The sequence below is a fragment of the Myxocyprinus asiaticus genome, chromosome 4, assembly GCF_019703515.2.
Source record: "Myxocyprinus asiaticus isolate MX2 ecotype Aquarium Trade chromosome 4, UBuf_Myxa_2, whole genome shotgun sequence".
In the NCBI taxonomy this organism is placed as follows: domain Eukaryota; kingdom Metazoa; phylum Chordata; class Actinopteri; order Cypriniformes; family Catostomidae; genus Myxocyprinus; species Myxocyprinus asiaticus.
The window spans coordinates 18636023-18657616 of NC_059347.1; the positions used below are offsets into that span (position 1 = coordinate 18636023).

Consider the following 21594-nt stretch of genomic DNA (forward strand, 5'->3'; position numbering starts at 1 on the left):
GGCAAGTGCTACAGGAAGCGTGGGGTGAAATGTCACCTGAGTATCTGGACAAACTGACAGCTAGAATAACAAGGATCTGTAAAGCTGTCATTGCTGCACATGGAGGAGTTTTTGATGAGAACTCTTTGAAGTAGTTTAAGAAGTTCTGAACATTTTTTTCTAACTGTAATAGTAATTTTTCATGTTATTAATGTCCTGACTATACATTGTGATCAGCTGAATGCCACTTTGGTAAATAAAAGTACCAATTTCTTTCCATAAGAGCAAAATCTGTACATTATTCTAAACTTTTTGCCGCCAGTGTATATTTTTTTGTGACACACTGTATATCACTGTCTTGTTCTAATGCTCTTTAATGTGTATATGTGCTCTTGTTTACTATATTCTTGAATTCCTCTAATAAAATAAACTTATACACTGTGAAGTGCTACCTACTCACATACATACTCTTTAAAAATCATAAAGTAACATGACACTGTTTTTACTTGCTTCATCATCCCTGTGTACTTATTGGAATATGAGGTAGGTCTGTTTAGATTAAGTATTTGAGATGAAGTTTACATAAAATAGACCATAATAATTCCGTGCTATGGGTACTACCACTGAAACAGACTGCTTTGGAAGTTGTTTTACACTACAAATCGAAGCTTCCGTTGTGCGAACACGGAAGTGTGATAATGGACTATATCATTTGTCAGGTGAAAATGGTAAATCTAATCGCTTAGGAAAGTTATAGCACTCCTCTCCTCAACAAGCTGCACGATTTGAGTTATATCCCAGCTTTAAGTGCATGGCTCATCAAGCACCACTATTAATACTATATATATATATATATATATATATATATATATATACACATACTAAATCCAGTTTCTTCAAATTCTATCAGTTTGATGGACTGTGAAAAATGGTTCTTAGAAAACAGGAATAATAAATATAAACGTAAAAAATAAAAAACATTTGCAAGGTTTATGCGTAAAACGAGTGGAAAAAAATCTGCCAATGGAACAAGACATGATGCACTTAGTCAAGATACATTCATTACATTTATTAAATGTAAGATGTTTAGTTGTAGATATGGGATGTTAAGTTATTTTTTCACACACAAAAAAAGACAAAGATAATGATTAGGAATTGTTGTTTGGAAATAGAAACTATACATAATTTATTTTGGCAGTGTTATATTCTGATTTGCAAAACGTTTTAATAAAGAATGTTAAAGTTTGTTTGGGTGCAACCTCATTTCTACCCTCATCTTCAATGTCTGACTATATCAGCTCAATTTGTACTGAACATTTACCATACAGCCCCATTTGGGGAATTTGTTTTCTCCCCTTTTCTCCCCAATTTGGAATGGCCAATTCCCAATGCGCTCTAAGTCCTTGTGGTGGTGTAGTGACTCGCCTCAATCCGGGTGGCAGAGGACAAGTCTCGTCATCTGCCTCAGCGTCCGAGACCGTCAATCCGCACATCTTATCACGTGGCTTGTTGAGTGCGTTACCGCGGAGACACAGCGCATGTGAAGGCTTCACGCTATTCTCCGCGGCATCCACGCACAACTCACCACATGCCCCACCGAGAGCGAGAACCACATTATAGCGACAACGAAGAGGATACCCCATGTGACTCTACCCTCCCTAGCAACCGGGCCAATTTGGTTGCTTAGGAGATCTGGCTGGAGTCACTCAGCATGCCCTGGATTCAAACTCATGACTCCAGGGGTGGTATTCAGCGTCTTTACTCGCAGAGCTACCAGGCCCATCCCATTTTGGGTATTGACCTTTTCCAATTTTTCAACATCCTGTCTCACCTCATAGTATTTACCATCCATGTAGCATCCACAGTTCTGACTGAGGATACAGCTCTTGCCATTGAGCACATAGCCCTGGTCACACTGGCACCCTTCAACGCAGTTAAACTGGTTACAGTCCCTCTGCCCACGTGCAGGAGTACACTGCGGCTGGCAAACCATCACACAGCTGGAATAGTGACTGTTCACAGGGCACGGCAACACTGGGCACACACATACAGAGAGGGCAGAACAAGATGAGTTCAATGGAGAATTTGGAATGGGAGAATTTCTCTAGAAGAAGGATGTATTGTATTTCACTGTAAAGGGCTTATATGAATGTGTGGCATTCATGGGGCTTTGTTTGTGATAAAGTGTCCTGTAGTTTCTGTGTTAGCTAAACAGAACATTTTTTAATTAAGCCATAGTTTGCAGTAAGTCAGCGTAACACCAGGCATAATGGGATTTTGGTATGGCCTTCTCATGTCAGATCTAGAAGTGCAACAATATTTGTGTGTAAATGGTAAAATATGTTTATAAATGCAATTTAGACAAATAATTCCTCTCAGCCTCCTCTTTTTTGAAGAAACTGTGAAACTGAAATCTGAGGGGTGCTAGCCTGTGTGAGCAAGGGTGTTCTGGATGGTTGCCAGGGTGTTGCTATGGGGTTGCTAGAGTGTTGTAGCTGGTTGCTAGGGCAATGATAGGTGGTTGCTATGGTGTTCTGGCTGGTTGCTTACTAGCCGAAGTCAAAAATGCCCAGCACAGGGCTTAATGACATTCTGGTCCTTAGATATGGCTTGGGTCCTTACTGCAATGTAAGTCTATGGGAGTTTTTTGTTTGTTTTATGGTCTCCCAGGCGAAAAGTATTAGTCTGATCACTGAGAACAGCAATAGCACACTTCTTTTCATTAAGCCGCACACTTTAAGGTATCATTTATGTCCATAGCACAAATGTGTGGGGCAAGTTACAAACTCCTAATCCTAAGTATAAAAATAATAATTAGTGATTCTTGCCTTAGCAAGCACTACTAATTATTATGCCTAAGAATATTGTGACAACAGAAAAAATTTAAGATTCTCACCACAGGGTGTTGAACTTTTCCAGCCAGTGACAGACACTCCTTGTGTCTGACAGGTACTGGCATAAATCTGTAGCCAATTACAGATGGTCTCCCTTGCACCTTGGTCCACACATGTATCCTGCAGACAGCTCTGGTAGAAATACGCTGGTGCTACTTTGCTGTGACAGCGCGCAAACACACCTCCACGGTCTATTATAAGTCCGCACAATCTCACGGCCTCAGGTTCAATATACAGATACAGCCCTTCAGCAATGTGGAAACGGCTGCCTGGGTTGCCACTCTCCATGTCAGTGCCACTAACAGCATCAGTTACTTGGGCGGGAACCTCAGCAGCCAAACCCCTCTCAACCAATCCACAGCGGGGGCAAGAGTCACCACATCCCACCTGGCAGAAGGTATCACGGTCTGCCCATGCCATACCCCATTCGGTGACACTGAGAGCTGGGCCAGAAATGGGCAGTCCTTGGCAGAGCCCACAGGTGGCGTTAAAGAGACTGCGAGGCAGTGTGACGAGCAGTAGAGTGTTCCAGTCAAAAGCCACCTGTATGGGGATATGGAGATATTAACCATCTTCAAAAAATTAATAATAACAGAGACTGTATAGGATGAGACAGGTCACATGTATACTAATGAGTGGAAGAAATGGTTACATAGGAGTCCTGCCTTACAGTTAAAAGAGCTAATCACCTTTTTAAAAGAGACATCGCTTGTCAGTTTTCATAGAGAATGTGCATGCACATTAGCTGCACCAGCTCGGAAACAAAACGCTTTTTTAGCATGATCTGAGCTAAAGAAGCACAGATTGTATTGCTGATTTTAAATATGTTATTTGCTTGTAATCTTGACCAACGTTTTTTGGGATTTCAGTCTTTCCCCATTCAAGTAGATGGTAGCTACTTGACTCTGATAATAATCATTATAATCACTGTAAACACTGTAAATGGTAGGGTTTTATAGCTTTTTCTGTGAATGTGTTTTGGTCATCAATGGTCTGTGTATGACTTTTTGGTTTGCACTCTACCTTCAGGCCAAAGTCTGTCTCCACAAGTAACTGGAGACCCAGGGTGTAGATGTTAACCTTCCCAGGACCAAGTTTTAATGGCAAGTACAGGCGCTCTTTATTCACCTAAAAGAGAGAAAGAAATACTCTGAATTCTTCATCACATTTGTTTCTTTAATGTAATTCAAAACTCTTTTGTACACATTTCATTCCTTTCTCTCTCATCCCCTGGCTTTGCTACTTATCTCTTTCCCTCCATGTCCTCTTTATCCATATCTTGTTCATTGTCTATCTACACTTAACAAAGTTCAAAAGCCAGTTTCTTGATGATTCACTCTGTCTCTCATTCACTATCTTGGTTTTCTTCTCCTCTCAATCTTTATTTGATCTAAAGTTCCTCAGATCTTTAGGTGGTGTTGTGAACTCATTCCAGATGTCACTCACTTGTAAGTGTCCCTCTGAATCTGCTCCAATATGCTAACAGATGCTGGCTGTAATCCTATACTCCACACCTGAAAAAATCGGAATGTACCCCTTTGTTGAGCTCTTCTGTCTGGTTGATTAAAAATAACTTTGTGTCATACAAATGAGGAGCTTAACCTTCAAAAAGTGTAGATTCATTGTGTTCTAGAATTACAGATTAATTCTTGCGATTATAGAATTTCTGTCACTCAAGCAAATGGCCAAGTAGCAGCAGCAGCAAGTTGATCAGTGGCTATCTGTTCCAGTGCAGGTGTAGAATTTTGCAAAGATTCAAATTAGTTTTAGCTGCTGGATCATATTTGTACACATTGGAAACAATAAGAACAAGATATCTTTAAGAGTAGGCTGTATGACTCTTTACGCAGGCTTTAAACAAAATACTGTTAATATTCATGGACCTGTTTAGAATAACATTAACATTATTCACAATATTGATGCCTTCCCCTGAACAATCCGTCTCCCATATCTTCTTACCGTGACTGTGTGTTTGAAGCTTCGCAAGACCTCGATCTCATATCCATAGACCTCCAGAACAAATCCTCGCGGCCATATAGCCTGGCCTGTGTCTCTCTCCTCATTACGTGCCGAGAGTTGGAACCTGGGCAGTCCTCCCAGAACCTCCTCTGCACTCTCCAGTCCCCCAAATCCATCCTCGTCTCCTTCTCCACACTCAGTAGTAGCCAGACGAAGAGTGCAGCTGCTCTGGAGGTCAAATGGAACACCTCCAAATGGTAAAAAGTGTCCGTATCCAGCAACAACACACATGGCTTCTGTCCTCGGCTGACAGAAAAACAGACCTTCGCTCTCTTGGCAGTATTCCTCTGGGTGACAGTGTGAGAATGTGCAGTAGATGCTGTTGTCCGTGCCGTTACAGAAGCATCGCTCCTGGCACTCCCAGTCCGTCCAGAATGTCTCATTGGTGGCTAATTGGCGACCCAGGTAGAAGCAGCCACAGTCGCTACGTGCCACGCAGAGGCCGTCGTGCAGGGCAAAGCCCTCTTCACACTGGCAGCCCTCGGAGCAAGGTACTGGACATGGCTCCTCAGGATCGTCCAGTTTAGAACAAGTGAGAGGGCATGCAGATGTACACTCATCGAAATGACTGTTCTCAGGGCAGGGTAAAGCTGAAGAAAGAAAGAAAGAAAGAAAGAGGAAATAATGTAACAAGAAAGCATGGTGAAATGGTGAGAGAGAAGGAAGTGAGAAACACAATCAATAGAAACAATGTTTGTATCTAATAATAACTGATTTGATGTCATCTGTTCATGCAATTGTCTCTTACGGCAGTTGGTCGCACTCCTCCAGGATCCTAGGTTGATCTGAGCATCCTGACAAGCTGAAGCATATGCCTGCAGGGAGTTACACAGAGCGGAACGGTTTCCCTCCCGCACACACATGTTGTAGAGACAGTTCCTAAAGAAAGGAGATGGGTTAACAGCTGTGTGGCAAGCCAGGAACGAGCTGTTTCCTGGGTCATTGATGTTTCCACACAACCACGAGCTCTGGTACAGCCTTAAATCTGTACACATACGATACAAGTCCTCACAATCGCCGTTGCATGTCAGATCATCCGCAATGGCTCTCCAGCCTTCAATAAACTGATCTGCTGTATCAGCCTGCCTGCCACTGGGTAGACGGAGGTCATCAACTGGATCTCCGTTGAAGAAACCACAGAGACCACACGTGGTGTTGTAAAAGAGAGTGGAGAGAGTGATGTTTAGGAAGCCTTGACGGGAGTATCGGGTGCGGACCAGACCACTCCATTCAATCACCGTGGTATTACCAGAGGAACGGTATATCGTGAGAGGCTCCACTGGATGGACATAAGGAAGAATGACTAATTCACCATTTACCTAGGTGGGGAAGAAAGGAATGACATCATCAGCTCATTTCATACAATAAATAACTTAGTTTGTGTAACATGTGAGACATATGAGCCATGAAAAATATAAATAAAGATATTGTTATAATTAGGTGTACCAAGAAGACACCCAAGAGGTGTCTTTTTAAAGGAATAGTTCACCCAAAAATGTCTTAACAAACCTATATGACTTTCTATTCAATCCAGTCCTGTTGGCTGAATTCAGTGCAATGGCTATACATAGAGACTCTCTCAATGAAGCACCCACAAGTGTCATAAAAGTAGTCCATGCCTCTTATTCCAAGTCTTCTGAAAGCATACGACCACTATGCATGATGAACAGATTGTAATTTAGGTTGTTTTTCACTCTTAAATCAAATTAAATCATTGATATAGTATGTAAACAGCGCTGCATCTAATATGGCGACAATGATGTCAAACATCAAACCTCATTGGTTCATGCGCGTCTCGTGACCAAGCATCATGAAGTCAGGAGACGCACAAGAAACAGTGAGGTTTGTTCTTATCAACATCGTCACCACAAAGTGATTGTTTGCCTTCAGACAGCCTTTATGACACTTTTGGGTGGTTTATTAAGCACTATTACAATTGTATTGAATTCAGTCAACAGGAAATTATCATTAAATATCTTTGTGTTCCACAGAAGAAAGAAATTGATTCGGATTTAGAACAACATGATACAAGAATTCAAATTTTTGGTTGAACTCTTCCTTTAAAAGCATCTTGCTGTTCCACAGAGATGAGAGTTGTTTTTGCAAATCATTAAAGTCTAAAAGCCACCACAAACCTTGATCAAGTCAAAATCTGAGCCTCCTATCTGTGCTTCCAAATGTGACACCCTAACAACCACTGGCCGTAGCCATGTAGGGCCCTTATTCACCAGCTTCCTGCCAATCTTCACCTCGACTGATGTAACGTTTGCAGGCAAGCGGCCCAAAGTCTTCACCAGGTAGAATGAGCTCTCATCAGGGAATAGCATTGTGGACCCATCAAATGTAGCCAGTATTTGAGCCTGAGTCAACGAACAGACTGCTTCGCGACGAGGGTAACACCCCAGCAACCCAACTTCTGCCACACACACCTCTCCTTCACCACAAGAGTCGTTGAAGCATGCTACTTCACCTATCGGGCCGCACACGCAACGCTGGGAGCATTCGCCACCCACCTCACCCCCTTCCCCCGCCCAGAAGGACTCATTTAGGGCATAGTAGAGGCCATCACGTTCACATCCACACTCAGAGTGACGGACACAGTGGCTACCACTCAGCACATAGCCCTGGTCACACTGACAGCCCTCTGTGCATGGATGGGTGCAGTAAAGGGGAGAAGTCAGGTCGGAGCAGGAGGCAGGACATGCACTGGTGCAGACCTGGTAGTGGCTGTTCTCAGGACACGTCAGTGCTAAAAGGCCAATGAAAAATACAAAAAGGGCAGTTCAGATGATAATTGAGCATAGAAAGAACATATCTATGAAAGAAAGTAGGAAAATTATTCAATACTATATTCAGTACTTAATTTAATTTAAAAGAGGGGAATTCACTAAGAATGAATTGCACCCAGTAAAATCACTGTTTATGTGCATGCGCTGTCTGCGTTGGTTTGGCACCCAATTCACTAGAAATAAAGGATTTATGCAGATAAGGCCAAATTCTGTGCTGAGCTCAACTTGTACTGCACATTTCTGATCTGGTTCTGAGCCTTTTATAGCCGATAATGCAGCAGGCCACTGCGACCTGGCTAGCTCTGCCAAGATTGTACTGCATCACTCCACTGCTATCAGAAAGACTCGAGATTCTTGGAATAATACAAATGAAAATATACTTATATAATTTGGCGTAAGGATGGGACCTAAACTGGTGGAGATGGGGTGGGATGGGGGGAGAGGCAGCTGGCAGGCTAATAAAGCGGAGACTGTATTATGATTGGATGTGATGCCTGATGAATGAATCCCGAGATCTTCTTGCTTGAACTATGCTTACGCTTACATTTCTGTGATCCAGAAATGGTAATGCTGGTTTACCAGCAATAGGAAGTCTTACTGACTAGTGATGTTTCAATCATGAATGAACCTGTCTTTTTGAACTAATCTTTTAAGTGAACGAATTGTTCTCGTTCACCTCCTTACACTGACTCATATTTTTCATTCACTGATGCCTCTCCCTTACGAAGCTAATGAGCTCTAATGCTTTTCATGCCTCAAAAAACTGACTTCAGCATGAGCAAATAGCATTCAATTGCAGGCTGTTAAGGAAAATATCACTGGGTCAACCTGCTGAACGAATACGCCCCATCACTGAACTAGTCAGTCATTTGAGTCTGAACGACATGAGATATCGTTCGTGAACGAACTGAATGGTAAACTCATTCGCGAATGACTTGCGAACAAAGATCTGCTGAATGACTGAACGAGACGGAGGTGTCATTCATTCAGTTCAGTATGTGAGTCAATCGCGTTCAACAATTAGAGACAGGTGTGAAATGCACTTAAGACAAGTTTATAGGTATACACAAAATATAATCCCCAATTTATGAATGTGTAAAAATTACTGAAGACCACACAGTTAAAATCACATGAATTACAGATGGAAATGATGTGATTTGATGCACAGTGTACGATGTTTAGGCTTTTCTTGAACTTTTTCTTTATTTGGGAATAATTAAGACCAGCATTAGACAAAATCTAGGGAAAATAAGACCTGCCATTTGTGTTGAATATGGTTATGGTGTATAAACTATTTTGAAAGTGTCTTCGTACTTTTGTAGACATGCAAATTCCTTTTTGGAATTTTACTTTGTGTTGCTTTTAAAGACTGACTTTAGTGTGAGTCAATAGCATTCGAGAGCGGGCTGTGAAGGAGCATATCATTGGTTGGACCCACTGAACGAATACGCCACTTGACTGAACTAGTCTGTCATTTTGTTCGTGTCATGAACGAACTGAGTGTACTGGTAAACTCGTTCACGACCAACATGAACGAATCAGTCATCATGAACAATGATCTGTGACCGAGAGGAGGATCTGCATGTCGTTCGTTTATATCGCCAATCTCATTCAACAAGAAAAGGGGCTGGAGGAATTACAAATAAAAGTCATTGATGACCACACATTACAATGATATACGGACATTATTGAAACTCATAATTATATTTAGGCTAGTATTGTTGTCCTTTTTTGTATAGCTTGATTAAAAAAGTCATGCTCAGCAGTTCACAGTATGATAGAAATGCTTTGTGGTCATTTTTGGGGGAAGACTTATGATGCTTTGACACTGCAGTCTCTCAGTAAAGTTTTAATAAAGGATAATTAGACTTGTTTACTGCTTGCGGTTCAATGCAATTACTTAAAAGATGGTCATTTGGCACCAACTGCAGGCGCAAAGGGGTAACTTGAAGATCTGGTCAGTAAACGAATCAATGAACGAATCTGAACAAATATTTTTGTTGAAAAGAATCAAAAGAATCAAGTCACTAAAATTAATCAAAATCACCACCACTGTTGCTGAATAAGTTATTCAAAAATCTCTGTTGCAACACCAGCATACCAGCATCCCATGTTGTGGACCAGCATTCACAACACAACATATGCTGGTGACCAGCTATTCTGTTTTTTTATTTCAGCAGGGTTGACATTGATTATTGTGCTCTGTAGTGTTTGAATTATTGATGAATCTATTACAAAGACACTTGAGAGGGATATACCTTCCCTCTTGAATTCTCTTTGTCTTTGAAGGCACATTCACACCTGGTATCACTCACCACAGAAAGAGCGTGATCTCCAAGGTCGTATAGTGACCCCCAGGGCCTGGCATGCAAGTGCATAGGCCTGTATAGCCTGGCACAGGGTAGTGATGTTATCACGATTACTGCACATATCATACACACAGCTGTAAACAAATGCTGTAGGGTCTACCACAGCCCTGCAGTCTCTAAATGGCCCATCAGTCTTATTGATCAGCCCGCAGTAATCTGAGCGAAAGTAGAACGCTTCGGCTGCTGGCTCGCACAGGCTACAGTTCTGGGCACAGCCGTCTGTACAACGAAAATCTGTGTCCTCAGCTCGCCAGCTACCACCCAGTTCCACTACACTCTCTGCCAGAGAGCCATCTGGCAACACAGGGTCATCGGCAGGGTCATCGTTGTAGTTGCCACATAGACCGCAAGTGTTGTTGAAATAGGAGCTGGGGAGGGAGATGGAGGCATAGTGCAATCCATCGTAGGTCACCAAGAGACCAAAGTCTGTTTCCAAAGCGACGGAAACACCAGATTGGTAAACCTTGACTGCGCCTAGTTGAAGTTGAACAGGGAGAGTCTTTATCAGGCCGTCTACCTGTAACCACAGAAACAAAGATACATGAAAGTGAAAGGCATTGGGAAAGGTTATATTGCCTGTGTCTTGCAAGAACAATTTAATCTACTAGGCTGCTATTCATACTGATTGTAAAGCGATTCAAATTAGCAGGAGAAACAGCTTCACATTTAAAGGACAGAAACATGAAGAAAGCTGACCTGCACGGTTCCCAGAGTCCCTTTGGGTAGAGTGACACGGTGGTTATACACCTCTACTGTGACATCTCGTAGCCAGGACACAGAGGTCACACCGCGGTTCTCATTCTTGGCCTCCACACTGAAGAAAGGCAAACCAGGCATTTCCCAGCACGGACGAGCCAACAGGTACGAGCAAGTACCCTGGAAGAGAGATCAAGGAGATCTTAGAGGTTAATTCCCACAGTTCTTGACAAACTGCTACTGATATCCAGGCTTGGGGAGTAGCGGAATATTTGTAACGGTGTTATGTAATCAGGATACAAAAATTGTGTCTCTTCTGGGTCTCTCGTGACTCACGTAAATCTGGCGCCACTTACTGTCGCATGCGCAATTAAAAACTGTCTTACATCAACACTGTGCTCTCCAGGCAAACGAGGTCAAACCATTAAGGGCTATTTCATCACAATTTAGAGGCTACCTTCCAGTTGTGAAGATGCAGTGATTTTCCAAGGACCCGACATATAATTAAAAGAGGCATTTAAAGGTAAGACCCACGAAAATAACGTTAGCTAGGATAGCTAAAACTAGTCATAAGTGTTCCCTAATTTTGCCATCAGACCGTCTTTCGATCATTTTCACGGGAGCAGGAATAGAAGCGGAGAAATTACCACTTCCCCCGGCGAACGGACAGTATTCCAGTACATGGGACGTCTACTGTCGAAACTTTAGTGTGACTTCTCATTCCCATCTTAACTTCAGTTGAAATTCTACAACTGTTCTTTGAAATGCATTCATGTTGTAATGACAACAGTAATTGGGACAGCATTTAATTTTTTCTTTGTTAAAAAAAATCCAAATTGTACACGAATACCAAATGAATTGAAAATGTTATTAAGTTCTTAGGGGAAAAAGCAATGGATAATTTATCTGATTTTGATACTTATTATAAATGTTCAAAAGTAAGGGTGAGGGAGAAATACTGGCAAATGTAACATTTTAAAACTCAGAAAGTAGGAATAAGTAAATCAAGACACACTAACATTTTTTTTTATCTATTTCAATCTATTCTTTAAAGCAATATTTAATTTATTTATTTATTATTATTATTATTATTATTATTATTATTATTTATTAAATTTTTGTCATTAAACTCCTCCTTAAATATAAACATAGAATCACCCATAAACGTTAGCTGGTGATGTTTGACTGTGGATCATGAGCAAGCAGAGGACAGACACTGGAGGCACTGCATTAATAATAATATTGATGATGATGATGATGAAGATTGTATGTGATCTACCTATTGCAGTCGGAAGTTAATGAATGGTCAGTGTGAATTAGTCTACATGCTAACTGCAATGGCAGAATTTAACTTGGTAGTGTTTCTGAATCTGAAGTAGCCTATATCCTGTCAGATTTTGTTTAACGTTAACCAAGATAATTCAGTGCATCTGTTTTAACCGTGTTTGCTTGATGAGAAAATAACTATTTTCTGTAACAGATAGAGGACTCACCTAATTTGGTTAAAAATCCTGAGTTGTTCTACATTTGAACATATTCCGTTTTCCTAATAAGAAGGCACTGCCCCTGTTTTCATGTTTTTTCTTATATATAATAATAGCTACATTACTCAAACATGGTTAGTTTGCATTCAAAAGGCATGATTAAATGTCTTCAAGAATATATTGCTTTTCTCTTGACATTATTTACAGATGCGATCTTGAGGCAATCAAAAATAAAAGTAATCTGATTACATTATTTTCTTACTGAAGTAACTGGATAAAGTTACTGATTACATTTTAATAAGTAATCAGCATTTGTAATGGATTGCATTAAAAAAGTAACCCTCCCAACCCTGCTGATATCAATGATATTCAGTTTTGTAATGAACCGACCCATTGTAAAAATTAATTTACCTCACAAAACCTTTTATAATGGATATCTGTGAAATAAATCTGTGAAGAATGATGCTCTTTTATATTCCTTTCATTTAAAGATGCATTCTTGCTTAAAAAGTTCCTCATTTACTATGATTTTTTATAAAAAGGGGGACATTGTAATCCTAAAGTGTACCTGGAAGTGATAGAGAAGTCCATCGAAAGTGTGGTAGTGGGGGTCTCCAAACACCACACATGTGCTGGTGCGGGTGGGCTGGCAGTAGAAGGCCCCTTCCACCTGTTCACAAGTCTCTAACTGACCACATGGAGTTTCCTGACAGATCACCTCATTATCCACATCAAGACATCTACATCGCTGAGTGCATTGGTCTGACAGCCAGAACAACTCCCCACGCCGGTAAAACCGCCCTGAAAGAGAGAGATTGCAGAGCAAGAAAGGGCATAAGGTGAAGAGCAGTTGTGTTGCAAGTATTCATGCGGAACAACAAGGATGTGTCAGATGCCATGAAAACATCAATTAAATTAATAGCTCTAGCTATAGTAATACGGCTATTAATCTTTAAAGTGCTGTTTCACTTTAATCATCAATCTCAAAAAAACAATCTCCAAAACAGAGCTATAATTAAAGGTTATAAACATATGAACCATTTTGTTTAAGGTATTTGCTGCTCTCAGTGCTTATTGGCTGGTAAGTTAAGGAACATGCAAATGTTCTTTTTGTACCAATGTGGCTGCAGCCATTTGCTGGGTCTATCTGGTCTGTGTCAATGCGGAAGAACCACCGTCCAGGCAAGTTGACATTAGTCGTCTGTTCAATGTTCAATACTTCATTTGAGCGTGATCCGGGAAGGTTGAAGAAATGGCTGACATCTCCACCATTGAAACCTGCCTAGAGAGAACAATCATGGCAGAGAATGAGAAAGAGACTGAGAGGCAGAAGTTAGATCATGTTGTACAAATTAAGGTTTTCAGAGGGTGAAAAAGTTTAGATTTGACCATCTGACATCTGTTTCAAAGAAGGATATCATCAAGTAGATCATAATATACTGTAACTTTTCTAACAGCTGTTATATCATAGACTAGTTTTGCTAGATTACCTGTGCTGTGGTTCCTCCCAGGCCTGTTAGAGGGTCTCCTCCACTAGCTGTGCCAGTGCTCCAATTAATCTCTCCATAGTTAAACATTGCAAAAGAACTTTGGCCATCAGAGATCAATACCGCCTGAAACGTATTTACCTAAAAAAAAAAAAATATTAAAAGTACAATTACAGTTTCTTCTCTCTTTTGAATCTTTGAGCCCTGCATTGTTTAGCACTGGTGATCTGATACTACATACTCCTCAGAAGCACAGTTTAGATTTTAGTCAGGTAAATAAAACAATATGAAAAAAAATCTATTTTCCTCACTGGTGTGGTCTGGCTGCCTCCATAAAAGGTGACTTGGTTCCAGGTAGTAATAAAGACCCAGGTGGCAGTGAAGGAAGCCCTATTCTTGAAATACTTTCTGACATCCTGAGTGGCCCTTTCCAGGATCTCGGGTTTTGTTGCCTCACGGTAGTACACATCCCCACGGATACCATTGTGCACGTCAGCCCATAAAGGGGCAATGAAGGAACGGCTGTCACTGAGGGGAAATGCCTCTGGAGTGAACTGACTCACCTGAATATTGAAGGAGATCACTCCATTGTTGTTGACCTGTGGGGACAAAGAGGAGGATGGACGAATTAATTAAAGGGATAGTTCACCCAAAAATGAAAATTCATGTCAGCCTTGTGTTGTTCCAAACCCGTATGACTTGCTTTCTTCTGTGGAACGCAAAAGGAGATGTTAGGCAGAATGTTAGCCTCACTCTTCACTTTGATTGCAGCTTGCTTCCATACAATATAAGTGAGACTTTCATTCTGCCTAACATCATCCATCACGATCCATGGAAGAAAGTAAGTCATACTGGTTTGGAACATGAGGGTGAGTGAATGACAATTGAATTTTGGGTGAACTATCCCTTTAAGGGATTATTTAAATAACACCAAGTTCCCAATTCAGTGCTGAAATGGACACCTATGTTTGACGTCACATCATTTTAGACATTTTGTTGCAATAAGATTTTTGGTGATATATATATATATATATATATATATATATATATATATATATATATATATATATATATATATATATATACAGTACTGTGCAAAAGTCTTAGGCACATAAGATGTTTCACAAAAATATTTGTCTTAAGATGGTTATTTATATCTTCAGCTTTAATGTGTCAAAAGGAAATATACATTTTAGACTTCCAGACATTCCTTTTGCAAATAGAAAAGATTAGAATAGAAGAACAGGGAGCCCTGCAACAGATGGCATTGCCCCCACAGAGCGCCCCACCGAACATCGTGTCAGTCTGAGATTACATAAAGAGACAGAAGCAATGGAGACAGCCGAAATAGATAGAAGAACTGTGGAAAGTTCTCCAAGAAGCTTGGAACACCCTATCTGCCAACAACCAAGACAAACTGTGTCCAGGTGTACCTATAAGAATTGGTGCTGTTTTGAAGGCAGAGGTTGTCACAACAAACATTGAATTAGCTTTTTTATGTTTACTGGACTAAGTATGACATTAATTGATAAATGAAAACTATTTATGTCATTATTTCTGAAGACATCCTCACTTTGCAACATTTTTCACAAGTGCCTAAAACTTTTGCACAGTGCTGTATATTGAACACTTACATAAAGGGACCTATAAGGCACATTGAAGAAAATGAATGGAATGAGTAGCGGAATCTCTGGAGAGCTGCCGTCATCCATCTTGGGGGATTCTAAATCCCTGTGAGCTGGTCCAAAGGGGTAGAGGGTATCCTGAGAGAAAGCTAAGCAAGGGGCAAGGAAATTGAGAAATGTTGTCACCAAAGAAAAAAGCACTGTTCAGGTGCCCCTGTCAGTGTGGTATAATGCACTGTAAAGAATTAATTTAAACTTTTAATGTAAATTTAAAGATGTGTCTAGATAATAATGACAGAAGATAAAGGTGTAATAACTGTTACATTTAATGCTTCTAGGAACTATGGAGGCAGAATAAGATTTATTGGCTGTAGGATGTACATCACTTACCTCCTCTGGGAGCAAGGGTGCTGAAGAGCTGGAGCAGAGAGACCAAAGTGCCTGTTCTGACCATCCTAAACACCTGAGAAACACATATGTGGAGTTTCAAGAGGTATGCCGTTAAATTCTCATCACGAACTTAAAAGAAACAGTAATGTTCTAGTGCCACCGGCATTGTAAACATCATTAACTTTCATATGATACACTTTGACAATTCTTCTATATAAAAAATACTGAGCGTGGCAATAAGCAAATTTAAAAAAAGTAACAACTAGGCCAAGACACATTTGTCTCCAGTCTTCCCCGTTTTAAAGAGCAGTCTCCCAGGGCTCCCATGGGGGCATTCTGGCCCTTTCTCCCCCTCCATGATGGGCCTGTTCACCCTGAGCTGAAAAGGTTCCATTATGTGATGGGGAACAATGTGTAGGGATCACATTCTCCAGCACTACCATGTGAGTGGGCTATGGTGATGCAGTTCTAGGCCTATACAGTTCCAATGAGCCTGCGGCTGGGAGAACTTTCCTCGCTCCTCTCCATCTTCTGAAAGGTCCATTACCAAGTGTTTATGTGCTATGACTTGTTGGCATCAGAGAAAGGGTTGTGAACAGTGAGGCTAATGGGTTTAATTTAGCAGGCTTGAGTTGCCAGTGTCTTTACAGAAACCCTTAGGGGCTGAAGTATGAGTTTCAGTCCCTTTAGATTTGCCCAAACTTAGTGTGCCAAAATAAATGGACATCTCCTGAAATGGTGGTGCTACAGATAAGAACATAGTATTTATTTTGATGGGGAAGCTGTAAAAAAAAATTGAAACAAAACAATATTTCATTGTCCTCGTTTTTGGTAAACACATACAGTAGTTTACCAAATGGATGACCAAATGACTTTCAAAAGGGGTAATGAGAAATCAGTTAAGCAAAAGTGATCAAAGATGGTTTAAACTGATGCATCCAAATTTCCTCCCAATTTAATGCACAAGTAATCTTGTATTAAGGTGATTCCAGCAAAGTTGACACTTGCCTTTAAATAATCTACATAATATTCAAATGCAAAATACTGCTAAGTGACAAATACTGCTAAGTACTAGAATTGGATTAATAATTTAAATATACTTATTACATAACAATTTAATTTATAGCCTTTATAACATGAAAATAGATAACGTTATATATACAGTGGGGTCTAAAAGTTTGAGTCCACATTGAAAATTTAAACCTTGAGTAAACTCAAAGTTTTAGGATTTTAAAATATTTATGGTGCACTGTAGAATGAGTAAGAAATAAAAAATAAATAAAAAATAATAATAAAAACGGATTTTCCCGTTTCTAGGTAATTAATCGCAAATTTGTGTCATTGACCATGAAAAATATTTTATATAAAAGGCCAGATTTCCTTGCTTCCACTGAAGCACACAAGATGCTATTTGGAACATTCTCAAATAATGTTGGGATAACATGGATCATCAGGAGTCAATGCAGCTCAAGGGCATGCTGTCTTTAAACCAAAAAGGCTTATACCAAATACAAAGAATTTTGTTTTTAATTCAGCTTAAAATCTGAATTAAGCTTTTTACTCAAATTGTTAAGCTGGTAATATAATTATAATGAAAAGAAGTGTTAAAATTAACTATTAAAAATAAAACAGTACAATAGATGCATTTTCACAAGTGGAGTCAAACTTTTGAACCCCACTGTTACAGTATATATCATTTAACTGTATTAGGCATGGAAATGCAATTACGATTTAGTTTTCAGTTGTGAATCTTGTAAGCTCAAATACTTACTTCACATTATCGCATATCCAACATTATGTTGTCAGATGTCATCATCACCCACTTAACTGAACCAAAAGTCACAACTGTTGTGTCATTGGCTCTACTAATCAAGACATGGAATCAAGTGTGAGTCAGCCTTAACATTTTTCAGTAAGATAATTCTTTACCAGAATGTAACAGATTAAATGTAACACTGAGCTCTGTAAAACTGCAGTATGCACCATACAGCAGACAAAGTATTTTTTGTCATAAAATTAAAATAATCAAATAATATTAAAATAAGATTATTATTGTCCACAAGGAATCCTTTTAGAAATCAGTGTAAATGCAAATAGAAGTCAAAGAAAACTTAAAAATCTCAATGCAAATTGCATTTACAATATCAGGATATCATCATACAAAGTATTTCAAAACTGCCATAGATACTACTGTAAATGTTAACTCAATCTATTTGAATGAGGAATAAATTCAGTCTTTAAAAAAAAGTGTACCATTGCTTCTCATTGCCAAATAGGAAAAAAGATCCACCTTCCAACATAACTGAAACCTAGTCTCCTAAGGAGAGCCTATGTGTTTGAATAATGTCCTGTGTAACATCTTCCATCATGAAATCACAGCACAGACAAAACTGCCATTCGATGGGAATCCCAAGTGAACCATGAGATACAGTGTGAGATGCCAACAGGCAAATCCATTGCTCTCCACATCACATTACATAGACTGGCAAAGTTCTCTAACGGGCTGCCTGTCTGACAACTGGCATTAATACCATTGATAGATGTTATGAAAATTACTTAATTACCAGTTGGTATTTAAAACCTATCATTTACCTTTTCACACACAAAGTGTGTTTCTGAAACAAAGAGAGAATGGGGGTGTAAAAGTGGTAGAGAGCATCTGAACATCACTCGTGAGAAACAGACAAGGAGAGACAGAGAGGCAATTTGTAATAGGAAAAAAACAAACAAGAACAAAACACTAGAGCTCAAAGACCACAACTCATAAAATGGCACTCACCTGCCTTCAGAGGACAGAAGTTCAGCACATCACCTGTGCATCAGCCTCTAAGTCACATCCAAGTGGGTACCATCAACACAGTCTCAAGAGTGGAGGGGCTCTGCTCTTGGATGCAAAAAAGGGAGGGGGAGAATGCCCAGAAAACCCTCCTAAATCTTCTACTCACTCAGAGCACTCTGCTGGTCTGATTCCACAGGACAACCGCCAAGGACAAGAATGGCAAACAGAGCCCAATCCGTGCCTCAGGGTACGCTTGATTTCAAAGAGCAAAAGTCTGGAGAAAGTGATCCCAAAATGAGAGGACAGAGGAGGAGTGAGTGTGTGGGTTCCCTGTACGGCTCTACTGGAGGGAGACGCATCAGAGGCAGGAGCTACCTTTTGCACCAGGGATAGTGTTAAAGTTAATCTGAGATCAGTTTTTGGGGAAGAGGGAGGATAGAAAGTGGAGAGGGAAAGAGAGAGGGGTGGAGATGCAGAGAGGGGTTGAGACTTTCGAAAGAGGCAAAGAAAGAGAAAAGAGTGGTAAAGAGAAAGTAGATTGTGTGTGTGTGTGTGTGTGTGTGTGCTGTGGACCAGTGAAGGTTGGTGTTTGACACAGTAAGTAAAGAGAAATATTGAAACTGAACCTGAAAGCACAGAGGATTTCTGAAGAAAATGTCAGGCCTTTGGAATAATCCCCAATTCCCTAGACAGCAGCCCTCTCCATGGCTAGTGCACAGTCCACTGCATCTCTTCAGGGGCTCTTCTGCCCATGATAGGGGCATTTATTTACAAAAGGAAACATGGCAGAAAAACATTGCTTTATTTGGAAAAAAAAGAGAAGGGCTTGGGTTACCAAATTAACATGAATCAGCCTGGACTCTGTGTGTGCATCTGTGTGAGCAAATCAGTGCTCCCCCTCCTGTTTTACTAGGCTCCCTGCACTAATTAAGGACGGCCTCATTTGCAACAGCTCACTGAACCCTGGGTTTGTCTCAAAATGGGACTCATTTCCATAGATGTGGTGCTGAGATAACAAAAGGGGGGAAATCATTGGTGCATCCGCGATGATAGGGTCTGGGAAGGAGATGGGAGAGAGATCTGAGTCAGACATAGCATTGTTTCTAGGAGGACAGTGGATGTAACTAGACACCGGAGCGGGGAAAGATGTGTGAAAGCTGACTGGATGGACGCAGACCCCAGATTCCCTATGACCAATGTTGGGGTCCCAGTGGAGGGTTCTTTTACACCTTGTTGCTTTGTTGTGTAAATGCAGCTCATACTCTTAACGAAACTAGTGCACAACAAGGACACAGATAATTTGACAAAGAGTGCAATGTGGTCCCAGACTGACTGTTGGACAGTTAAATCATCTTGTGCTGGAATGACCAGATAGAGCATGAAGAGAAGAAAGAAGTGAATGAGGGGATGAGGGAGACAGCAATCCAAATCTTCACACCATCATCTTATTATTGCAATGTAATGAGCTTGCTAATACAGCTTATCATTCTATTCCTTTTCTTTTTATTTGTCACTCATTCTATGTAATCTTGACTCCCCATAAAAACCTTTGTGGTTGTGGAATAGGTCAACTCAGTTGAGATAATCCTTCATCTTTACAACCAGTTTCAATCCCTCTAAGAACAAGAGATGGCTATGAGCTTAGCGATAAGCATTGACTCCACTGTCTGGGCATAGGAGTCAAGTGTCTGATAAATGTAATCACAAACTGTCAGTGCCATCAACCACCTGCCAACCAAACCTAGCAGATCCAAATCAGGCTGACCGAATTACCATAATGTCATTGGGTACAACGAGGGCCTTTGGAGTCAACAAACAGTTTCCGTGGGAAAGGACTCGAGTGTTGTTGAAAGCACTAATGTTGCAGTAGCTTGCTGGTAGGTCCACCAGGCCTGACCCTGGAAGCAGGAAATTATCCTGGGCAAGAACTTGACTGGGTCATCCAATATCTTCATTTTCATCCAAACCCCCTTCATGCATCCATCGCCAGGCAGTTGCTGTGCCCTCATTTTCTTTCCTTTTCTCAACAATGTCAAGCCCCCTTAAGGTAACCCAAACCTTCCCAGAAAACATCTCCCCCTCCTGGCCACACAATGAGCTTCCTTCAGCCTTCCTTGCTCCATGGTGCACAGGGTGGATCAGGCTACCAGCTGCCCAGCCAGCTCTTTTTGCTTTAGTTAATGAGTGAGGTGATGAAAAAAAATTACTTAAAACCCCCACCTAACCAAAACACACAAAATCCCTCAGCAGTTCCCTGTGTGACCTTTGTAACCTACCCCTGCTTTCATGCCCTGGTAACCCCTTGTCCCTCTTCTCTCAGATTGGCACAGCTCATCAGTGTTGCTGATCCACCGGTGAACTCTGGCTCCTGCTTCACTCTGGGAGGCTATGCTGCCCAACAGTAAGGCCGCTAAGGAGACAGAAGTTCTAAGCTTGGGTTGGACAGAGCTGTGGGTTAGTGTGTGGGTGTGACAGCGATGCCAAATTTGGCACGTGTAGCTTTCTCCTGTAGGCTTGACAGGGATAGGCCAGCACTTCAGAAAGTGGTGAAACCAATTAGGCATGATTTTTTATCAGCCAAACAGCTTCAGTGATCCAGGTGGCAAGGTAGCATGTGGCTGTCTGGCTGGATAGACTCCAATTGGATGCTAGCATTTGCCTAGGCTTTGTAAGAGGTTTCTGCAGTGGCTTGTCCCTAGTGAGTTTTGGGTAAAATTCCCTAACCTTAACAGAACAACTACAACTAAAGCAACAACAGAAGAGTTACAAGAAACCACAGTGAACCATTGGCAACAGGCAAAGGTGAACAGCTCAACAAGCTTAAGTTTTGCTGGTACACCAGCCAGATCAGCACAAAACCACTACTGAACTAGCATGGAAATTCATGCTGGTGTAAGCTGATCTTCTCAGCAGGAAGGAGTTCCATAAATTGAAACTAATGTAGACTTTTGATCATAACAAAATGAGGGCATGACATAGGTGCTGTCTGAATACTAGTATCATCTGTATCAGCTGAATAAAGGCTAATGTATGCTTCTGCTTTCCTTGTGCGACTATGTCTTATGCACAATGCGCAACGCAGA

The 21594-nt window shown here is 40.8% G+C and overlaps 1 protein-coding gene across 2 annotated transcripts in view; it reads right to left on the reverse strand.

Annotated features, from left to right (window-relative positions):
- The window catches only part of LOC127440207 (alpha-tectorin-like), a 58028-nt gene that overhangs the window by 20353 nt on the left and 16081 nt on the right, over nucleotides 1-21594 (reverse strand). For both annotated transcript variants that reach the window (XR_007897093.1, XM_051696669.1), the window contains exons 2-15: nucleotides 15733-15805; nucleotides 15352-15491; nucleotides 14029-14316; nucleotides 13721-13858; nucleotides 13347-13512; nucleotides 12799-13031; nucleotides 10747-10926; nucleotides 9997-10567; nucleotides 7028-7641; nucleotides 5641-6211; nucleotides 4833-5482; nucleotides 3897-4001; nucleotides 2876-3416; nucleotides 1811-2013 (exon numbers count right to left, since the gene is read on the reverse strand). Coding sequence is in view for 1 of the 2 variants with exons in the window: in XM_051696669.1 (XP_051552629.1) it covers nucleotides 1811-2013; nucleotides 2876-3416; nucleotides 3897-4001; nucleotides 4833-5482; nucleotides 5641-6211; nucleotides 7028-7641; nucleotides 9997-10567; nucleotides 10747-10926; nucleotides 12799-13031; nucleotides 13347-13512; nucleotides 13721-13858; nucleotides 14029-14316; nucleotides 15352-15491; nucleotides 15733-15796 (4464 nt within the window). In the remaining variant the exon portion in view is untranslated. The remainder of the gene's footprint in view (nucleotides 1-1810; nucleotides 2014-2875; nucleotides 3417-3896; nucleotides 4002-4832; nucleotides 5483-5640; nucleotides 6212-7027; nucleotides 7642-9996; nucleotides 10568-10746; nucleotides 10927-12798; nucleotides 13032-13346; nucleotides 13513-13720; nucleotides 13859-14028; nucleotides 14317-15351; nucleotides 15492-15732; nucleotides 15806-21594) is intronic.